At 42.3% G+C, this 18256-nt stretch overlaps 1 protein-coding gene across 14 annotated transcripts in view; it reads left to right on the forward strand.

Moving 5' to 3' along the window:
* Positions 1 to 18256, forward strand: part of nfia (nuclear factor I/A) — a 300532-nt gene that overhangs the window by 258514 nt on the left and 23762 nt on the right. For 9 of the 14 annotated variants that reach the window (XM_015356145.2, XM_069194349.1, XM_069194348.1 and 6 more), the window contains 3 exons: positions 5596 to 5774; positions 7282 to 7447; positions 9639 to 9730. In XM_015356145.2, the coding sequence (XP_015211631.1) occupies positions 5596 to 5774; positions 7282 to 7447; positions 9639 to 9730 (437 nt within the window). The remainder of the gene's footprint in view (positions 1 to 5595; positions 5775 to 7281; positions 7448 to 9638; positions 9731 to 18256) is intronic. The other 5 variants (XM_015356146.2, XM_015356148.2, XM_069194350.1 and 2 more) reach the window with 2 other exon arrangements.

The following is an 18256-nucleotide window of genomic DNA, read 5'->3' on the forward strand; positions in this document are numbered from 1 at the left end:
CTTATCAGTCAGAGAATTGCTTAATAGTAGAAGAGGTAGTGCTGTTCATCGGTGCTGGACCGTAAGTAGTCGGGCCTTGAAATATTTTAGCTTTTCTACTGGAATTTCAGGAATTACCCATTTAGCAGATTGTAGAGATCCTAGTTACTCAGTCATTCACATCTAAAGTGGGGCTGGTGTTTCTGTGTGCTTCTCTGCACTGCAGTACTTACACTGCAGAGCCACCCTAGTGGACCCAGTGCTATTAGCTGTTCAAGCAGAATGGCTCAGCAGGGTGTGTGCTGCTCTGGGATACTGTATCACTGTGCTGTGTTGAGATTTTAAGACCCTAGCTGGTTTAACTACCAAAGAAATATACTCTCATAATGCACACCCCAGAGGACCATAGAACAATTTGCAAAATGATAATAGCTACCTATAATAAAGTCTTTATGAATATAACAAAAAAAAGGTCAAATAGATTTAAAAAACTCTGAGAAAATATATGGGATAATACTCTACAGTCATAAGTAATTCTGTTGCTATCTTCAAAGTGGCTCAGCCTTTAAAGGTGATTGTTGAGATCTAAGGATAAGTGCTACAGTCTCAACATTGCTGGTTTGTTCAGGGCTGTGTCACTAGTCAGTTTGATTGTGATGCCCCCTAATGGTATTTGAGAGCTGGTTAGCCACTGTGTGGTTTGGGCGGGTCAGCCAGTGTGTCCTCAGCTGTCACATCTCCCTATATAACCCGAGGGCAGCGTTGCTGTGTTTATTAGTTATGAGCCGTTCAGGTATTGTGAGATTTCCTCACTGATAAGAAATGCACGGGAGGGTGATTCTTACCCTTGTATGGAACCAACCAGTCCACAACCTAGTAAAAATGAACACAAATAGTTGAAATGCAACATGCTGAATGTTTTTGTCTGATATAAGAAGTCCAGATTGTGTAATCCTAGACTGGAATTGAGCCATGACTTGGGTTACACCCCTATTCCTACTGAAAGTGTCATAGTGTTGTAAGTGAACAACTACCTAGGACACCCCTTTTAGAACCTCTTCTGAAGGACACCACCTCTTGTTTCAGAAAAGTTTTGCTCCAGGTGGAATAGTACAACCTACTGGTCCCCCATCACCACCTACAGCAACTCTTTTCTCTGGAGGATTTCCATTCCAGTTCTGTTCAGGCCCAACTTTGCTTAGCTTCTGAGATCAAATGAGAACAGGCTACAGGGGGGTGACACTTTTATCAGCTTTATTACCCTGATTTGTGAAAGGCCTCTGGCTGAAGTTTTTGGGGCACACATGGTCACAGACGTCAGACCTCACTGCCGCGGGCATGTGCACTGCCAGTTCAAAACAAAGGAAGTGCGACAAAAGGAAAATGTTTTCACTGCGACCCAACCTTTGAAGAGAGGCTTCAATCATCTTGACTCTCTTTCTGTCTCTTGAGGAACAGAAATTTTCCACCAACACAAGTTGCCTTTGTGTCTGATATAGAGACTTTTATCTTTAAACAGCATTAAAAATAACATGGTCCAGGATTTATGGATCTACAGTTAGAACCCCTTCTCAATTCAGTCAAAGCTCAGTGTGAGACAAAGAAGGTATGTCAAGTCATTGTTAACCCTGAATTAAAACAAAAAAAAAACAATTGCATTTCCTAATAAACATAATAAAATGTATGCCAGTAGATGGTAGCCATCCCCTAATGAATTACATTTCTGGTTAAATATAATCTTCATCTTTACTATAGAATTAATCTTCTATTTTTTCATCTTTTGACTTTGTCCATCCCAGTCCACCTGCACACTACTGTACCTGTTCTGGCAACACTAGGTTCCTCGGGATTAACTCACAACGTGAATTCGTCTTACTGCCAAACTGTGAAAGTGTTGTGAAGGAGTCACGTCTAACAGCCTACAGTATGTCTTTATTGCTGGTGCAGACGCGGCCTTATCAATTAAAGAAACATGGAAAAAGTGTTCTGTCACGAATGAAAAAGATAGACTGAAGACAATAAAAATTAGGCAAAGTAAATTCTGTTGTTATGTATTGGGTGCATACAGTATGTACAGTATGCTATTTTTCAGACTTTTAATGCATAACATTGCTAGTATGGCCAGTTACCATCTGCTGAGCTGGTAAACTCCTGTCCAGTTTTATCTGATCTGGAAAAGATAAAACCTACACATTGTATTCAGCAAGTGAATTAAGATTTGTGTAAACCACAAATATAAACACAATTGAAGGAAAGCAGGCACTGTTATTAAACTCTTGCCTTCATTCCTTGTAGAAACGGATATAACTCTGCTGGTGCCTTAAATGGCTGTAATATGGCTTTGGTGATATTATCTCAAATGATTGTCTATGCGACATGTTGTTAGGGCTGCATTAAGCACAGACCAATAAAAATATTTTGGCTGTGACTTCCCTCAACCCTGTCGAGTTCTAAGGAAAAATAAAAAGAACTTAATTTCCTGTTTCATTCCTCAAACTGTTGTGTGGTGAGTGTGCCGGTCCAAGATGGCTGCTGCTTTTCCAGGCCACGGGGGAGGCTACCTCTGTTTATTGCCTTTTTGAGGGTTTAGTTTGGCCTAAAGTGTGAGCTGCTGGGGAATGGGAGCTCGCTGAAAGACGCAGTGTAATTGTGAGATGGCGATAGATTATCGCGCAGCGGGGCTGTTGTGGCAGATTGACTGAGTGGCCCGGCTCCAGTTGTTTGATTCTGGGCTGGCCTGGCTACAGGACAGCTCTCCATACTTTTCTTCTTTGCTCTAAGGCACCCAGACTGGGCCAGAATTCAATAGGAGAGTCTGGGTGCTGGGCTTGGCCCTCCCCCTGTCGGTGACTGGTGCTCCCCCTCTCTGGCTGAAGTTCACATTCCTGACTCCAGACAAAAGACAGGACAAGAAAAGAGTGGGCAAAAAAAAATCCCATCCATTCTGTTATTACTGTAAATACGGTGCCTGCATAGCAGCCTGAGCATCCAGGGTTTCCAGCCACCCCCTATTGACAGAGCCATAAATCACAGCAAAGCTAAGTGAATTACTGTAGCAAAGAGCTGTGGCTTTAACAATGTTTATGTAGTATCAGCTTACCATCTCCCCTGAAAGAAAGCACAACACCGATATTGGAAATGGAAACGCAGGCTCTTATTAACTCCACTGCAATATATCACAGTTTAAGGACCCGGGCCTCGCGTCTTGGGCATTATACTAATAACCAATAACCGAATATTACCTCTATTAAGAACGGCGTAATTAGATTGTGCCGGTTACAATTAAATACTTGATAAGCCTCAATCCATTAAAAGGCTGTCAATCTCACACAAACGCTGCACGGAGGTAGGATCTGCAATATCAATTCATTATCCGTTGCTGGAGTGTATCGGTTTTATATCAGCTGGAGAAAAAAAAATGATGACCTGAACATTTTGTACCAGCGTCTTTACTTGAGCCTCCTCACTTTTTGAGTTTTTGCTTTCTGAAATCCAATGAAGGAACATAACCAGATCTGGTGTACGCTTTTTTATACCACTAAAGACTTACTCCTAATAATTTCTTACATACCGTACAGCCCAGTGATTCCCTCTGCCATACACGCAGGAGGGGACAGACTTCATCCACTACTTAAGTGCAGCTAATCCTGAGTCAAGCAGGCCATTATAATTAACCAGAAGCTAAATTTGAGGAATGTAAATTTTTTGAAGAATTTCATGAATGTAGAACTCTTAACTTAAAGCATCTTACACATATACTGACTGATTTCCCTTTCAGCATGAGTATACTCAGTTTTAATATGACAATTCCCAACGAAGCCACTACAGACAGTATGAGGTCACTACTCCTGTATGAGTATTGGTTTACTCTCAGCTAAGTCTCTGACACAGGAAAGAACCTCACCAGATGATGTTTCAGTCGGATGCACTCAGTGGTACTATAGTGTAGATAAGACATCTGACTGATACGTTTGACGAGCAACATTTATGTCGGACAAATGCATAACTTTGATCTGTCCGGGGTCATTGTAATTAAGAAGAGGACATTTCCTTTAATTAATCCTTTCCTAACTTTTATTTGGAATTGTTCTGCTTTTCCATACAGATTTGCACATGTTGTAGCTCTTTTACAGTACGATCTTTGCCTGCACTGATGAACCCTGTCTGTTGTCAAAACGGGAACTGGGATCATTTGGATGTACTGTATGAACTTTCAGTTGTTCAGTCAAGATTTTCCTAATAATAAACCTTTTCGGCAAGTATCGTAGTTCTAAATAATTCCAAACAAAAAAGATCAGATAGAAAGACGGACATAAGTTTTCTATAAACAGTACAAGAGATGCAAATCTATTCTAAGAACTTTTTTTGCAGATACGGTTGACAGATATTCAGGGGGAAGAGGCTCCTTGTGCTTTCAGACTGGACATAGTTCAGAAACCCGCTGTGGAGATTTTGGAGATTTGCTGTAGCTTGAAGAGGTGTGCTAAATATTTGTCATTTGATTTCATCAGAAATTGGCAAATCATTGTTGTAAGTTGTAAGTCAAAATGAAAAAAGACAGGTTGACATCTCTTGGAGGTGTATTTGGGGAATATTGCCTCTGTGTAAAATTTTGCCACAGCCCTTCTTATCCCAGGTGTATTACTTAAAAGGACTGGAGTAGTCCTATACCTCCATTATTCCATCTACTGTTGGTACGCAGCTGAAGTTTTCTCTGACGTTTCCTTTGCAAATTGTACCCATTAATTTAATTTAAAAGCTCATTTGATTAGTATCCAAAATTATGCTCATTTTCGTTTGTATTAGTTTGGGAGGAGGGTGGGCCCACAGTAACAATGAACTGATCTCCAAATGCATAGGAGCAATGCAGAAAATATGTCTGTTTCCTTTATACAAAGCAAGCCCCCCCGCAGGCCAGCTTTTCCGCTGAGACTCTTTGGAGAGGGCTGGACCCAGACTGATCAGATCCAAGTTGGATCTGAGTCACCCGACGGCTTGGAAGGGAGATTTCTTTGCATGGGTTTCTTGATAATCACTTTTTTAGGGTTGGAGGACGACAATTATTGTCTTAGTCAAATTACAGCAGTATGTGTTTCTAGCAAAAGTCCAAGTTATAGGGTATATATTACAGAAGTTTACCTGTCAGATTCTTTTCTAGGGTAGTTTGGGAAACCAAATGCTTCAGTCCACCTTCATCCTCCAATTTCTTTGATGTACAGGGTATTAATATGTGAATACAAATACAAGGCTTCAGCAAACAACTTCAGATATTAAGTATTTGATTCTGTTCTTGTTAATTAGATCCTGTAATGCAGTGAAGTTAACGGGAGTTAGCTTTCTCCTGGGATAAAGGATAGTAAATCTCTCCGGTTGTCTGTCCAGTTGCATGGGCCTCATAAGGTTTGTAGAACTGTCACCAGGTGCATTGTGGGATTGAATCACACATTTGGACCACTTGTGTTCTTCCTCATGTTGTGCTGTCTTGTCTGGGCTCATTTTCCATAGCTCCTGCCTTGTCCTCAGCTTTGTGAGGTATGGCCTGTCCGTGTGAGCGCTCCTGTGCGCCAGGAGTGAGCCCCAGCACCACTAACCGCTGTCTTTCTCCGTCTCTTCCAGCGAGTCCACATGCCACGCCGTCAACTCTCCATTTCCCGACGTCGCCAATCATTCAGCAACCTGGCCCCTACTTCTCCCACCCAGCCATCCGCTACCACCCCCAGGAGACCCTGAAGGAGTTTGTCCAACTTGTCTGCCCTGACAGTGGTCAGCAAGCTGGACAGGTGGGGTTCCTTAATGTAAGAATGAGCATTTTACATTCTCTCTTCCGCCATGCGTTTTTAATTCCTCGCTAGGTTTCTGTGTTTTCGTTCTCATTTCGAAATGTCCGTCTAAGCATCGGAGTCCTTTAGTCTGAGTCTGCGCCTTGTTGGCTACCCACCTGCCTCTCTGCATGTCTTCTGTCTGTCCTGTACGCTTTCCTTAAACTGCCTTTCCCTCACACACACGAAAAAACGTAACACAGAATTATTCCTCCTCATTGTTAGTTTAAAATAGCTTACTTACTTGCTTAAAAAAAACACCCAAGTTCAGAATTCTGTAAATGAGTAAGCACTTAAAACTGTATGTGAACGCACACACACAGGTCCTGTGTGATATCTGCAGTTAGTTGATATATTTGTGTCTAGACACTGAATCAATACAGAGCAGGGTTTTAAATTCTTAATATTCATCTGCTCATTTTATCCCGAGTCTATTTGTCATTCTCTTTGTGTATACACACAAAGATGTAGAACTACCTATATATGTCTATATCCATCAGTCTGCCTATCTATATCTACATATGAGCCTCACCAATATGAAATGACCTGTGTATTGCAGACCTGATAGTTTGGAACAAATGTGCTGTTTTGGTAACAGAATATGAACAGGAAAGTGCGTACAGCAGCAGAATTGTTCATGACCAAGATAAAGAAATTGCTGATCCTGTTTCACAAATGCATTTAGTTTTTGTGCAGACGTTTGTGTGGGCTCTACTACTATGTCTCAGAAACCTCTGTGAACTTACTATGTCTGCTTTTTACAAAGAAAACAAGATGTAGTAGTGTTTATCATCAAAGTAGCATTGCACATTGAGCCTCAATATGAGAATCTAGTGATATGAAAATCTAGGAAAGGGACATAACAGTTTGTGTATTTTTGCATTATTTTACTTTTTTCCTTTGACATCCACAGTTATGTTTGTAGAAAGATCTAAAGCTGCATTATAAGTTACAAGGATTCCTGGCTGATCTGGACTCTTATGTGCTGCAGTGCCGTGGATCACTGCGTGGCCTATCATAGTGTTCCTGGTCCTTCAACACCTTTCTGAGAGCCAAACGGCTAAACCACTAAAGGGATCTGCTGAAAATGCACATTGGGCCCAGTTGACCAGATATAAAAAAATACAGGGGCCTGAATGCCACCAAAGCAACACCTTGCTGGCCAGGAACCATCATGGCTCCACAATGTCCAGTTTGTCCCGGGCTTGCTTCGGGACAGCACCGCCGGTGGTCAAGTGGACAGCACTGCTGTGCTGCTGATGCTGTAGCAGTTGAATGACAGGAGCCAGGATATGATATGTTTCACAGGATGCATGCGTGTCATCTTCATCTGCACTATGAGGGATGGAATAGAGAACCCAAATTGGTGTCGGGGGGGGTTTGGGGAAAAATTTAAGAAAAATAATTGTGGGTGTCCAGCCTTGGGCTGTTTTATGCCATGGCACCATTAATCATTTTTCTTTCTCTTCTCGCAATGGAACAGCCCAATGGAAGCAGCCAAGGCAAGGTGCACAACCCATTCCTTCCTACGCCCATGTTGCCACCCCCGCCCCCTCCGCCAATGGCCAGGCCTGTGCCCCTGCCGGTGCCAGACTCTAAACCCCCCTCCACGTCCACCGAAGGAGGAGCCAACTCCCCCACGTCTCCCAGTGAGTATCCATCCCAGTGGCACAGCATCAGGGATCGGTGTCTGGACCCTGCATACAATACGGTTCAATACAGTTCAGGCTCTATTATCCTCTGTTATGGGGAAAACTTGTTTTACAGCCCTGTCCAATATAACAATACAACAAGGAAGAGAAGCATTACACACAGAGAAGATGGTACAAAGTCTTCTGAGGTCAGAGCTCATCCTGGTTACCATAGCTGAGCCGACTGAGCTGACCACTGAGCAGACAAAGATCACTTGAGTCCTCCCCCGGAAAGGGCGGTAGTTCATTGCAGTGGATATCCCCCCAGCAATGCAGGTTTTCACTTACAGTATGCAGCTGGGAGAACAGGAGAGAATGGGGTACAACACCAGTGCCCGCACTGGGGACTTCTGTCAAATGGTCAGTTATGAGCCCAGAGACTTATATCACTCTCCCCTGGGACTCTTAATCCTGAGGAATTTGTGTGGTGTTCTAACTTCCTTGTGTTGTTTTGTAACAAGTGGTTAAAGAGCTCAGGAGGTGTTAATTGTTGTGGGACTCAATAGCTGTGTCCAGACAGAGCCATGTGGACACAGTTTCACCGAGAGCATGCTGTTTTTTTTTCCCTGCTTACTGTTTTGAAACATATAATTTGTTTCACAAGTTGCTCTTTCAAATAATATTTTAGTGACAATGCCAGCCTGCCCTCGAGAATATCTTTCTTTCTTAAAAAATGACAAATTGTGACACAATGTTGGATGCTTAGTACAGTTGTAGGCTTTTGAGGATTATAGTATTTCCGTTTTTGCTTCGTTGCAGCTTGCATCAAAGTTGGATGTCAGTTTGGTGCTGTGTACTGATCATTTCTGCTACAGCCGGTGTCAGATATTTTTATTGTAACAGTCACTTTTCTTTTGTCGGCAGCTCATCTCTAATTAATGAAAACATATGTTCAATTTTTAAAAACAAAAACATTAGAAAATGGAAAGTCTCCACTGGGACACCTAGTACGTTCAGCTTGTCAGTCACATTGTGAGGAGAACCATGTGTCTTAGACATTACTGACTGGTCATGCCAAGGCTGTGATCTTGGCCAAGGACTGACTAGAGGGATGCACATGGGTGGGAAAATCCAGCTTGTTCCAGCATTAAAAAATAAATGGAGAGATATATCCGGGATTGAACCTGAACCCTAGACACCACATTCTCTTGGAATTAGAAGCATGGTCACGTCAGCTTGTTGGGATCATTCCCTGCATGTCTGGGGAATCTAGGCAGACTGGGAAACCAGAAGGCTCTTGTTTATCTGTCCTCATTCTATTCTGGGATGCAGCAATTGGATTTGTAAAAAAGGGTTTTGGAAGGCCACTTTTCAGGGGGCAAGCCAGGAAGAAGAGAATTAGGTGGTTCTGAGTCTTCAAGACAGAAACTGTCTCAAGCAACATTGCAGATGCTCCTGCCTGTAAAACCAATGTTGCCATTCCTATAAAATGCTTTGTATACTTATGTCCTCTAGTCTCTTACTTTCAAAGCCAGTGCTTCTTCCACACCCTATTTTTATGACAGAATGCATGTACATATTTGATTTTGAACTTGACTTTGACTTTGAAAGCTAGCTCTCTAGCAGTTTATTTACAGGTCCAACCAAGAACAGGGCAGTCTGTGTCCAGCATCTTCACCTGTTAGGGCACAACAGGTGCTCCAGTCCTCCACGCAATCCCACTTTGGCTGTAATTGTAAACCCAGTCATGCCTTTTATCACCAAAGTAGATTTGTAGAAATGCTACTCTTCAAACAACGGTACTGCTGTTAGTGCTCTTTGAATTCCCTCTCCGGTTTTAATCGTTGTGAGAATTGATACAATAAAAACATAAAATCCGGTGTTTTAATCTTAACACCTTCCCCTGCTGTGGCACCAAGCTGAGATAATTAACAGCTGGTGATTAAAAATTGTAAAGTGGAAAAGAAGCCCTGCTCCAGGTGAAGCCTACTGACTAGTAAGTACTGTAGATGTTAACCTGTTCAACCTTGAATTTTATGACGATGTAGTATAAAAGCACTCAAGAAAATGTATCCACCAAGAGGGGGAACTGGAACACAGCAGTGTGGTGTCTTTTGGGCGGCAGATACGCCTTTACTTTGTGTGCGGTTTTTCTGTGTTTTGCTCTTCTGTTCTGTCTCCTCAATGCATGTGTGCCTTCCCTTCACAGCCTACTCCACACCCAGCACCTCCCCTGCCCAGAGGTTTGTGAGCGTCGGCCCACGAGACCCCAGCTTTGTAAATATTCCTCAGCAGCCACAGGTGGGCACTTTTCAACCTTACTGTCTCCCTGCACCCCCCCCTCTCCCCTGCCCTCCTCTCACTGTCGCTAGCATGGAACACAAGCCTCCTCACTTCACCTGAATCCCCGGTTTTGTTTTGTGTTCATGTCTTTACCAAAGCAAATCTGAAGGCCACGAGCTTAGAATAGGAGCCTCTACAGCAGCCTTCCTCTGAGTGCTTTTAGTGTCTTTTATGATCAAATCTTCTTGTGGGAAAATCAAACTGGATCTGTTTTTTATGGAATGCGTTTTTGAACTTAACCCTTAGAAGGTCGCCAAACTTTTTTCAAGACGAAGCATCTGTTCCCCATCCAAGATGAATACTTTGCTTATCTTAAATTTAGGGTGGAGTGTGAAATGTCCGATATTCATTTCACAGGGCTCTTTGTTCTGTCCTCCACCACAACAGTCCTCCTACAGAAGCCACAGCATGGTGGCATGTATCTCATCTCAGACCAGTTCAACTGATTTTGCTGTGCAGAGTTTGATCAAGCGTGCCTGTAAAGCATCTTTGTGGAAGAAATCTAAAAATGTTTTCTGTGGGCCTTCCCAAATATGAAAGCTAGGCACTGAGCTCCTGCTGTGTCTGTGTTCACAAGACAGTCTCCTTTAGCCTTTTGTCATTGTTTTTTGGCTGTTGAGTTGTTGTCTAATTTACTGCCATGCGGCTCTCAGAGTGTTCTGTGAGTAAATCTGGTTCATGCCGAATAAGTACAGCTGCAGTCAGGATGCCCGCAGGCATTCTTTACAACGTAAAGAGGTCTGATAGTTTAGTTTAAAACCAATGTATGACATGTATGAAAGATGGTTAGTGAACCCCTGGTGGTGACATCCTTTGAATACACACAGAGCCACCCTCTGCATCACTGAACTTTGTAACTTCTGAGAGCCCGTCTGCTTCTGCTTACTCTCTAAAAGCAGGAAGCTATATCTGATTTTACATTGCCTTGGCTTTGTTTTTTTGTGGAAAACTTTTAGTCTTTCACTCCAGCTCAAAGTACAAATGAGAGGTTCTCAAATACAGCCACACCGTTTTGAGACATATGCTGTCCTGCAGACCTGGACAATTTCTTAGAGTTGCAATGCACTACCAGAATCCAGCCTTGTCATGTAACAGTACAGGTGCAGGGTGGTCTGGAGAAGTGAGTACAGGTCCAACAGTTCTGTTCTTGTTGTATATCAGCCTTTTTGGAGTTTGCCATCAAGTTTCATCAAGTGTTGTCACTTTTGAAATGGCCTTTGAAATGGCAAGAAATTCCCAGTTATTTACTAGAAAACAGACTGGCAATATGTGTCATTCTGCCATCCAAATGTAAACACAGAATGTATTGTGCCTTCTTCTTATTCTTGGTTCAGTATACAGCTGCCTATGGCCAGCAGTCATATTAAACTCAACAGCACCAAATGAATCACACTGCCAGAAAAACATAGGACAGTCATTTAGTCACGTGTTTTCATAATGAATATAGAAAGGGAGAGGGCCTCCTGAGTCATTCAGCTGGTAAAGATAAGTTGAAATAAGGGTTGAGCTCTATTGTCCAAGCATCATGGGTTCGAGCCCTGGTCATGTCACTCACTGACCCAGACCTGGATTCTACAGTGAAAGCTTAAAGACAGTGGGGTGGGATTAGTGGAAGGCTCTTGCTGGTTCGCGTTGTTGTACATGAGCACTGCCCCTGTGTTGCCTGTGACCACATGCTCATTCTTGTGAAAGAATCTTGTGAAAGATGTGAAAGAACACTCAGCTGGAAGTTCTTAACTGGGTGGGTGTATCAGAAAAATAAGCTGCCGATTCTAAAAGAGAAAAATACAGGAAAAAATGTGGCAAACAGTGCATTCGTTCATTTGGCTTTCATTTTTGTACCATTTCGGTTGTATTTCATCTAGGTCTTCAGCTGCCCCTAAACTCATCACTTGTCATCACTCTGGTAGATAAGCTGTCTTTAGACAGAAGTGGACCAGTTTTTTCATCCCATAAGGGGAGCTGTGTCTCAGGGGCAGGATTAGATTTCTTACTGTCCCTTCCATTTTAAATATATTGCCCCTATTAAATGCTGATTTACCGGAGAATTTAATCAGCGTGGCCTAAAAGCCACACTGCGTGCCCCTCCTGTTCAGTGGGGTGACCTGCGATTGATTTACTACCCAAACCCTGCAGTTGGTGAGCATAGCGGGGAGCTGTCAATAGTCAGGTTGGCCAAAGTGCCAATTGGCAACCATCTGTGCCTAATTTAATCACTTGACAAGTTAAGGCACATAACTGAAAGTTAAAAGATGTTTCATTGCCGAGGTGTTTTTGGCTCTCAATCGTTTCCAGTAGAACATCCATTCACCAATGATGGACATTAAACACCATCAAAAAGATATAAATCCCAGACAGAATTTAGGTAGAATATCAATCGCTAAGTTACAAAACAATATATACATCAAATGTCCTTATTAAAATACAATGTAACTTAAAACTGTAATAACATTTTTACTTTATTTTAAAAAAACAAAAACGTCAAGAAATAAATGCAAACCTTTATATTTTTTAAATACTCGAATTAAATGCAAGGCATGCTCATCCGGACGCCTCAAAATAACTTACTGATTTGGTCAGTATCACCATTAATTAGACCTCATTGGTTGCACTAACAAACTAGCAGGAAAGAACTTTCTACTGTTTTAAAGCTGTCTATAGTGGAGGCCTTTGAAAGCACTGGGAGAGAAGAGAAGACTGCAGATGCAATCGGGCAGCTGTTTTGCCCTCTGTGGGGTTGTAAATAAGGCTTTATCACACAGTAATCTCTAGCCCCTCTGACAGAAGTTTTTTTTTTCCTCTGCTCTCAAACTTTCATACTGGTGTCCTGTTTTAAACCCCCTTGCTGCATAACTTCAAGTTTACTGTATGACGGAGCCTCATGTTTCCAGCTTTGTCTCCAACACATCTTGTTTAGAGGTTAGCGATACAGTAAATCTGGGTGACAAAGATAGTCTGCCTGATGTCACCCACAGTGGGGAGAAACAACAGAGAGACAACTGCTAGGCAAAGTTTTGTTTTTTCCAGTTGGGTTCGGTGATATAAAAAAGAAATGATGACACACACACCTAGCACGAATTATCGGGGACATCTTGAAAGTCTAGTACTGAACTAAGTCGAAAGAAGTACATTTTTATGACCGTGTGGCAACACATAATAATATATTAGGGTAATTTTTCAGCACCTCTCTGTTGCACTACAGCTGTTGATACTTACAGTACCACTGCAGCACGCTGCACTGACGCACACTTCACTTAAACAAATTCTGCACCCATATGCTGGGCTTAATTGTGAATCGCCGCTCCAAAAACCACACAAGAGCTCTCCCCCTGTGATGTCATCACTTAAGCTATAAACTGTGACAGGGTCTGTCATAACTCAGCAGAGAAATATAGCTGTGTCTATTTATGTGATTGTGACCAGATGCCTTTGCTGGGGTCTGTTTGCTAGCTGTCTCTGCCATGTGTTTTGGTCCTAAGTTAACAGCTTTGTGGACAGCCCAAGCCAGCCTCTCCCCTTGTTATGTACGAGCAAGAACATGCCTCTTATAGGAACTTTTGAACTCGTTTTTTGAAGAAGCATCTAATCCCCTTGCGCATGCTTCCTGAGCCACCGAGCTGCTCCGATCTTTCCCTTAGATTCCCTCCCAAACACTCCTAGCCCAGCAGACGAATCGAAATTAGTTTGCCATGTTTGGCGCCCAGCACCACCACTGAACAGAAGTCTCTCGTTATGAAATAGGCAGCTGTTTTGAAGCATAACTGCCCCCCCCCGCCTCTCAAAACAAGACAGATGGAAATACGCTTCAGTTGAGCTAAATGAAAACAAAGACGTTGAGAAAAAAGCAATGTAACATATATGTGTGTTGTATAATTACGTTATATTACATCATGTATTCCATATGAATTGCCCAGAATGCCAACAAAGACTTTGTTTTGCTGAATGCTCTACTGATTCGAAGTAAAGAAAAAAACCTTGTAACTCTTTCGGAGTTAAAAAATGAGAACGGTTGAAATTAGCCAGTTTGCAATGTTTCACTTAAGGACTGCAAGGCCTTAAGAGACTTAAGAGGTGTAGGTACTGCCATTGAATTAAAAGCAAGGCACGTTCAAACAGACTGTGATGGACTGAAGTCCCATCTGAGGTGTAACCTGCCCTGTCCCTGTTTCTTGCCAGGATAGGCTCTGGCTCCCCCCGTGACCCTAAATTGAATGAATCAGTTAGAAAATGGATGGATGGATATTGATATGGACTTGTCTGATGACATTAGCAGGAACTTCATTGCCTTTTAGAAGACAGAACTCCACATAAATGGGGAAGAGTCTCATGGAAGAGCGAGGCTTGGAGAACAGAAAACAGACGGAATTAGTTTGAAAGAGCTGTTGACTGTATTTGAGAGCCTTCAGAACCTCAGTCCAGGCCGTCAGCCGGCTGAAAGCCTAGCGGTGCTGCGCTGTGCCATTGTGCAAGTGCAGGGAGCGGTGCAGCGATGGTGTCTGAGAGGCTGGCCGTGCTGAGGGCGGCAGTCTTAAATCATCTCCGGCTGCCCTGGGTCTCCATCATCACTGCGGCAAGGGAGGAGGAGAGGCAGAGATATGCTGCTGCCTCCCCTCCATTTATCTTAGCTGATTATTCTCATCGCCAGATAGCAGTGTATTGGATTAGTCTGTCCCATGCCTGCATCAGGTGCCCCGATCAATTTATTGACCCTGTCAGGGCAGCAAGCGACTGTTACCAAAGAAGAATGGAGGTGTGTTTGTCTGTTGTTGGCCAGGAGCGGGGGGGCGGGGAGATGTTAGGAGTTGTTCTTTTCCCCTTTCCGGGTCACTAAAATGATGCTTAGCCTTTCTTCCCTTTTAATCTATAGATCTTTGTTTACCCAGCAAAGAGCTCCTTCAGTTCCTTTAATCAGACCTTTGTACATTATTAATCGCCTGGGTTCTGGCCTCTGCAGAAACGCGCCAGTGATGCTCGCGGCATTGATCCGTGCTGCAGGTGATGCAAGCTGCAGCAACTTCTGCATTCCTCCCCTGAATCTGATTCTCTTGATTGACACCGGACTTGGCTGCCTGTCAGTAAAGAGAGATTTTATGCTTCCAGGGGTGGGGAAAGGAACAGGGGGCGTTAACATGCTGGGGGGACTGGAAGGGTGCAGGTAGTCGATCGCAGTATTTCATGCTCTCTGGGCTCCTGTCTGAGTCGCTGGCTCCTGAAACAGAGCTCGTTCCCGTTGGGTGGCTCAGCGCTGCATCCGTGTTGCAGAGGTAATGACCGGCATGTTTCTGCAGACATTGAAAGGGTCAGTGACCAATGAGGTCAGTCATTGATAACAATACAGCTTGGAAAGTGTGAAAGCTGTTCCATCTTGAGGGCAGGGGACTGCAGTGCCTTGAATTTCTCTCCTGTAGGGGGGGAGGACAATGCGTTTCCAGCTCACTTCCAGAGTTGCTGCCTTTCTCATGCATTATTGACTCTAACATGCATGCATGCACAGTATAGATGCATTTGACCCAGCTCTCCATGTTATTTGCATCTTGTCTAAAATAAAGCTAAGGAGGCATCATGTAATGCTGACTAACAAAATACTTCAAATCCTATGATGAAAAAAAAATCTTCTTTTAGTAACAGTATGTTTTTACTTTGTGTGTGCAAAAGGTTTTTCTGCAGCCTTTGCATGACTAGTTCTGTCTGCACATTCCCCATTCATAGATGTTAGCAGGTTACAGGCCTCCTTTCAACAGCATTTAAGTCAACTGACTGTGAAGGTCCATTAAAATAGTTCTCCTTATATGGTGTGGATCTTTGTCGTGCATAGGTACTATGCAGTATTTAATTTTCTTTCCGTTTCCTGATGCCTGAAACCTATTCAACCTTAAACTGCTCTTTGACTTATTCTACAATAAACATTAAAAGAAACTTGATCAAATAGCGTATCATTCTGTACCATATTCACTGATGTTCATCAGGTTGGCCTACAGAAAGACTTGATTCAGCACTCGGGCCATTGCTGGCATGTTCAGCCAGGGTCCGGATCACTCTAGGTTATTCTTGTGAATCGATGAATAGTTTGAATAGTCTGTTTAGGCACAACTTCACAGGTGACCTATGGGTACATAGGTTGTCACAACCTGGTGTTTCTGATGCAGTGGAGCTGGAATCCGACCATGAAAGGAGAGTATGGTGATGTGTCGATCTTGGCAGGGTGTCATGACACATGGTCTCTCGGATAGTGGCCTGTCATTGACAAACCATGTTTCACTGTAACATCTTGCTGGCTCTGCGCACTGATTTTCACTGATTTTCTCTAGTTATCAATATCCTGGAGCTGGTTGATGGAACAATGAATCATTATCCCAAATCTATATACTTTGTTTTTAAAAAAATACACATGCATGAACAGAGCACTACATTTCTTAAGCTATCAGTATTTTCAGTATTTTGTGTGGAATTAAAGGTGCCTTGAGTGCTTTTGTGCATGCTGTGCCTATTCACAGGTGCCCTCTATTTTGTAGTGACATTGACATGCTCTTTTGTAAAAATATGACCTTACACTGGGTCTGAGAAAACATCTGCCTTCTTTGTGTAATTTTATAATACAATATCTGTGCGTCCCACGCTTGTGTTGTTGTGTGGAAATCAGTGGAATAATGTTCATGGTGTTCTTGGCTTGAAACTAAATATTAAGAAAATTTAGTTCAGATGTTAAAAAGGTTACTTGTATGGTTCTTTTCATGGCACTGTGACACCCAGCATAGAGGATTTACCAGAGACTAGGATTAATTATTTGTGAAGTGGATTCACTTTCTAATAAATGTATTTTCATAATTGTGAAAACAAACTCCTAAAAAGATCAGGCTTTTACTGGAGCCCTTCTTGCACTGTCTGGCCCCGTGTTTTCTGGAGGGCTATGAACAATTAAAGACTTCTTTTATGTGCTGTTTGTGTTCTATTATGTTCATGCTGCATTATGGCCCTGAACACACACAGTGCTGCACCTTTAAAGTTTCAAGCTGTGCATTAAGGTGTTTTTAAGAGCAGCTTGCAAACAAACCTTGAGCCATTTCAAAAGAAAAGATTACATTTAAAATTGGTATCCAGCTTCCGACCAGTATGTATTAAAATCCCGATAAGCTGGAGGTTTGGGGAATTTGATATTGGTTCAAAGATGCAACAGTGTTCACTGCATTATTTTGTGATCTGTAAATGGACCTGAATACAGCAGCTTAATGCTTAGTTTAATGAGCATTAAACTAATGCTTAATAAACTAAATCCTTAATAAAGGACTAACCGTAGCTTGCCTGTAAAGGCAAAGTTGGGCTTACCTATCTGTTCATACTGGCAACTTGTCTGTATGGAGGAGAAGCAACATCCAGGAATGTCTAATTTTGCACTTTACACAAGGCATTAGATACTCAGTTTCCCAAAATGCACCATTTTCATTCGCGGGCATCAGTATTTATGCTTTCTAGGCCTGTCTCGTATCGGTAACCCCAGTCTGGAGTCAAATGTGTGAGCACGCTCAGAAATCTCTCGAAACAGTCCTAAAGCTTTTTTTTTTGGAACACATTACATTTCCTTCTTAGTTTAAAAATATTTGATCATGGTGTTTGGTAGGAGAATATTTTTTTAAAAAACACCTTACACCTGATATCAGATGTCTGCTGTACTTTTTAGACGAAAAGCTGGTTGTTAAACAAGGTGATACACCACTTATGGGCGAGGCAACAGATCTAAGGAAATCTTTAAACCTTATAAAAGTTTACTATGGTTTAATACAAAAAAGTTGATGATGTATAGTTATGTATATTTAAATCATTATACAAAAGGAGTATGGTCATTTGAAGACAGGACTCTGGACTGTAAACAATTACTGAAGCTGTGAGCTCTGTAGACAAAATACTGTGGTTTTCTGTAATGAGCTGTTGAGCAGCAGCAAACACAAGAAAATGGTTTTGAGTAATCACCAAGTAATATCACGCCTCAGAATCTAGATTTCATTCTAGTTTTATATCGCTTTATTATTGTTAACAGGATGACCACAAAAAAGGTTGGCTATACATTGACTGCAAACTGATAGTACTGTAGGTTGGCACCAAAAACTGCCTGACTGTAATCTGGTGTTTGCTATATAAAAATGTTTGCTTTAGTTGAAAAAATCAGTATGTATGGTGACTGTCCTTTCCTTTGCACAACAAAATCCAGTAAGTTTAAAGTGGCACATAAGTATTTCCTATTATAACTCTTTTATTGTCAGCAGTGGTTAGCATTGCTGCCACACTGGACTGGGGTCTTGAATTCGATTCCTGACCTGGTGTGAAGTATCTGCGTGGAGTTTGTATTCTCTCCCTGTGTTTGTATGGGTTTCCTCTGGGTGCTCTGGTTTCCTCCCACAGTCCAAAAACATACTGGTGGGTTAATTGGCATTCTTGGAAAACTGGCCCTGGTTTGTGTGTGTGTGTCTGTCTGCCCTGCTTTGTACCCAT

This window comes from Lepisosteus oculatus, chromosome 9 (genome assembly GCF_040954835.1).
Source record: "Lepisosteus oculatus isolate fLepOcu1 chromosome 9, fLepOcu1.hap2, whole genome shotgun sequence".
Classification (NCBI taxonomy): domain Eukaryota; kingdom Metazoa; phylum Chordata; class Actinopteri; order Semionotiformes; family Lepisosteidae; genus Lepisosteus; species Lepisosteus oculatus.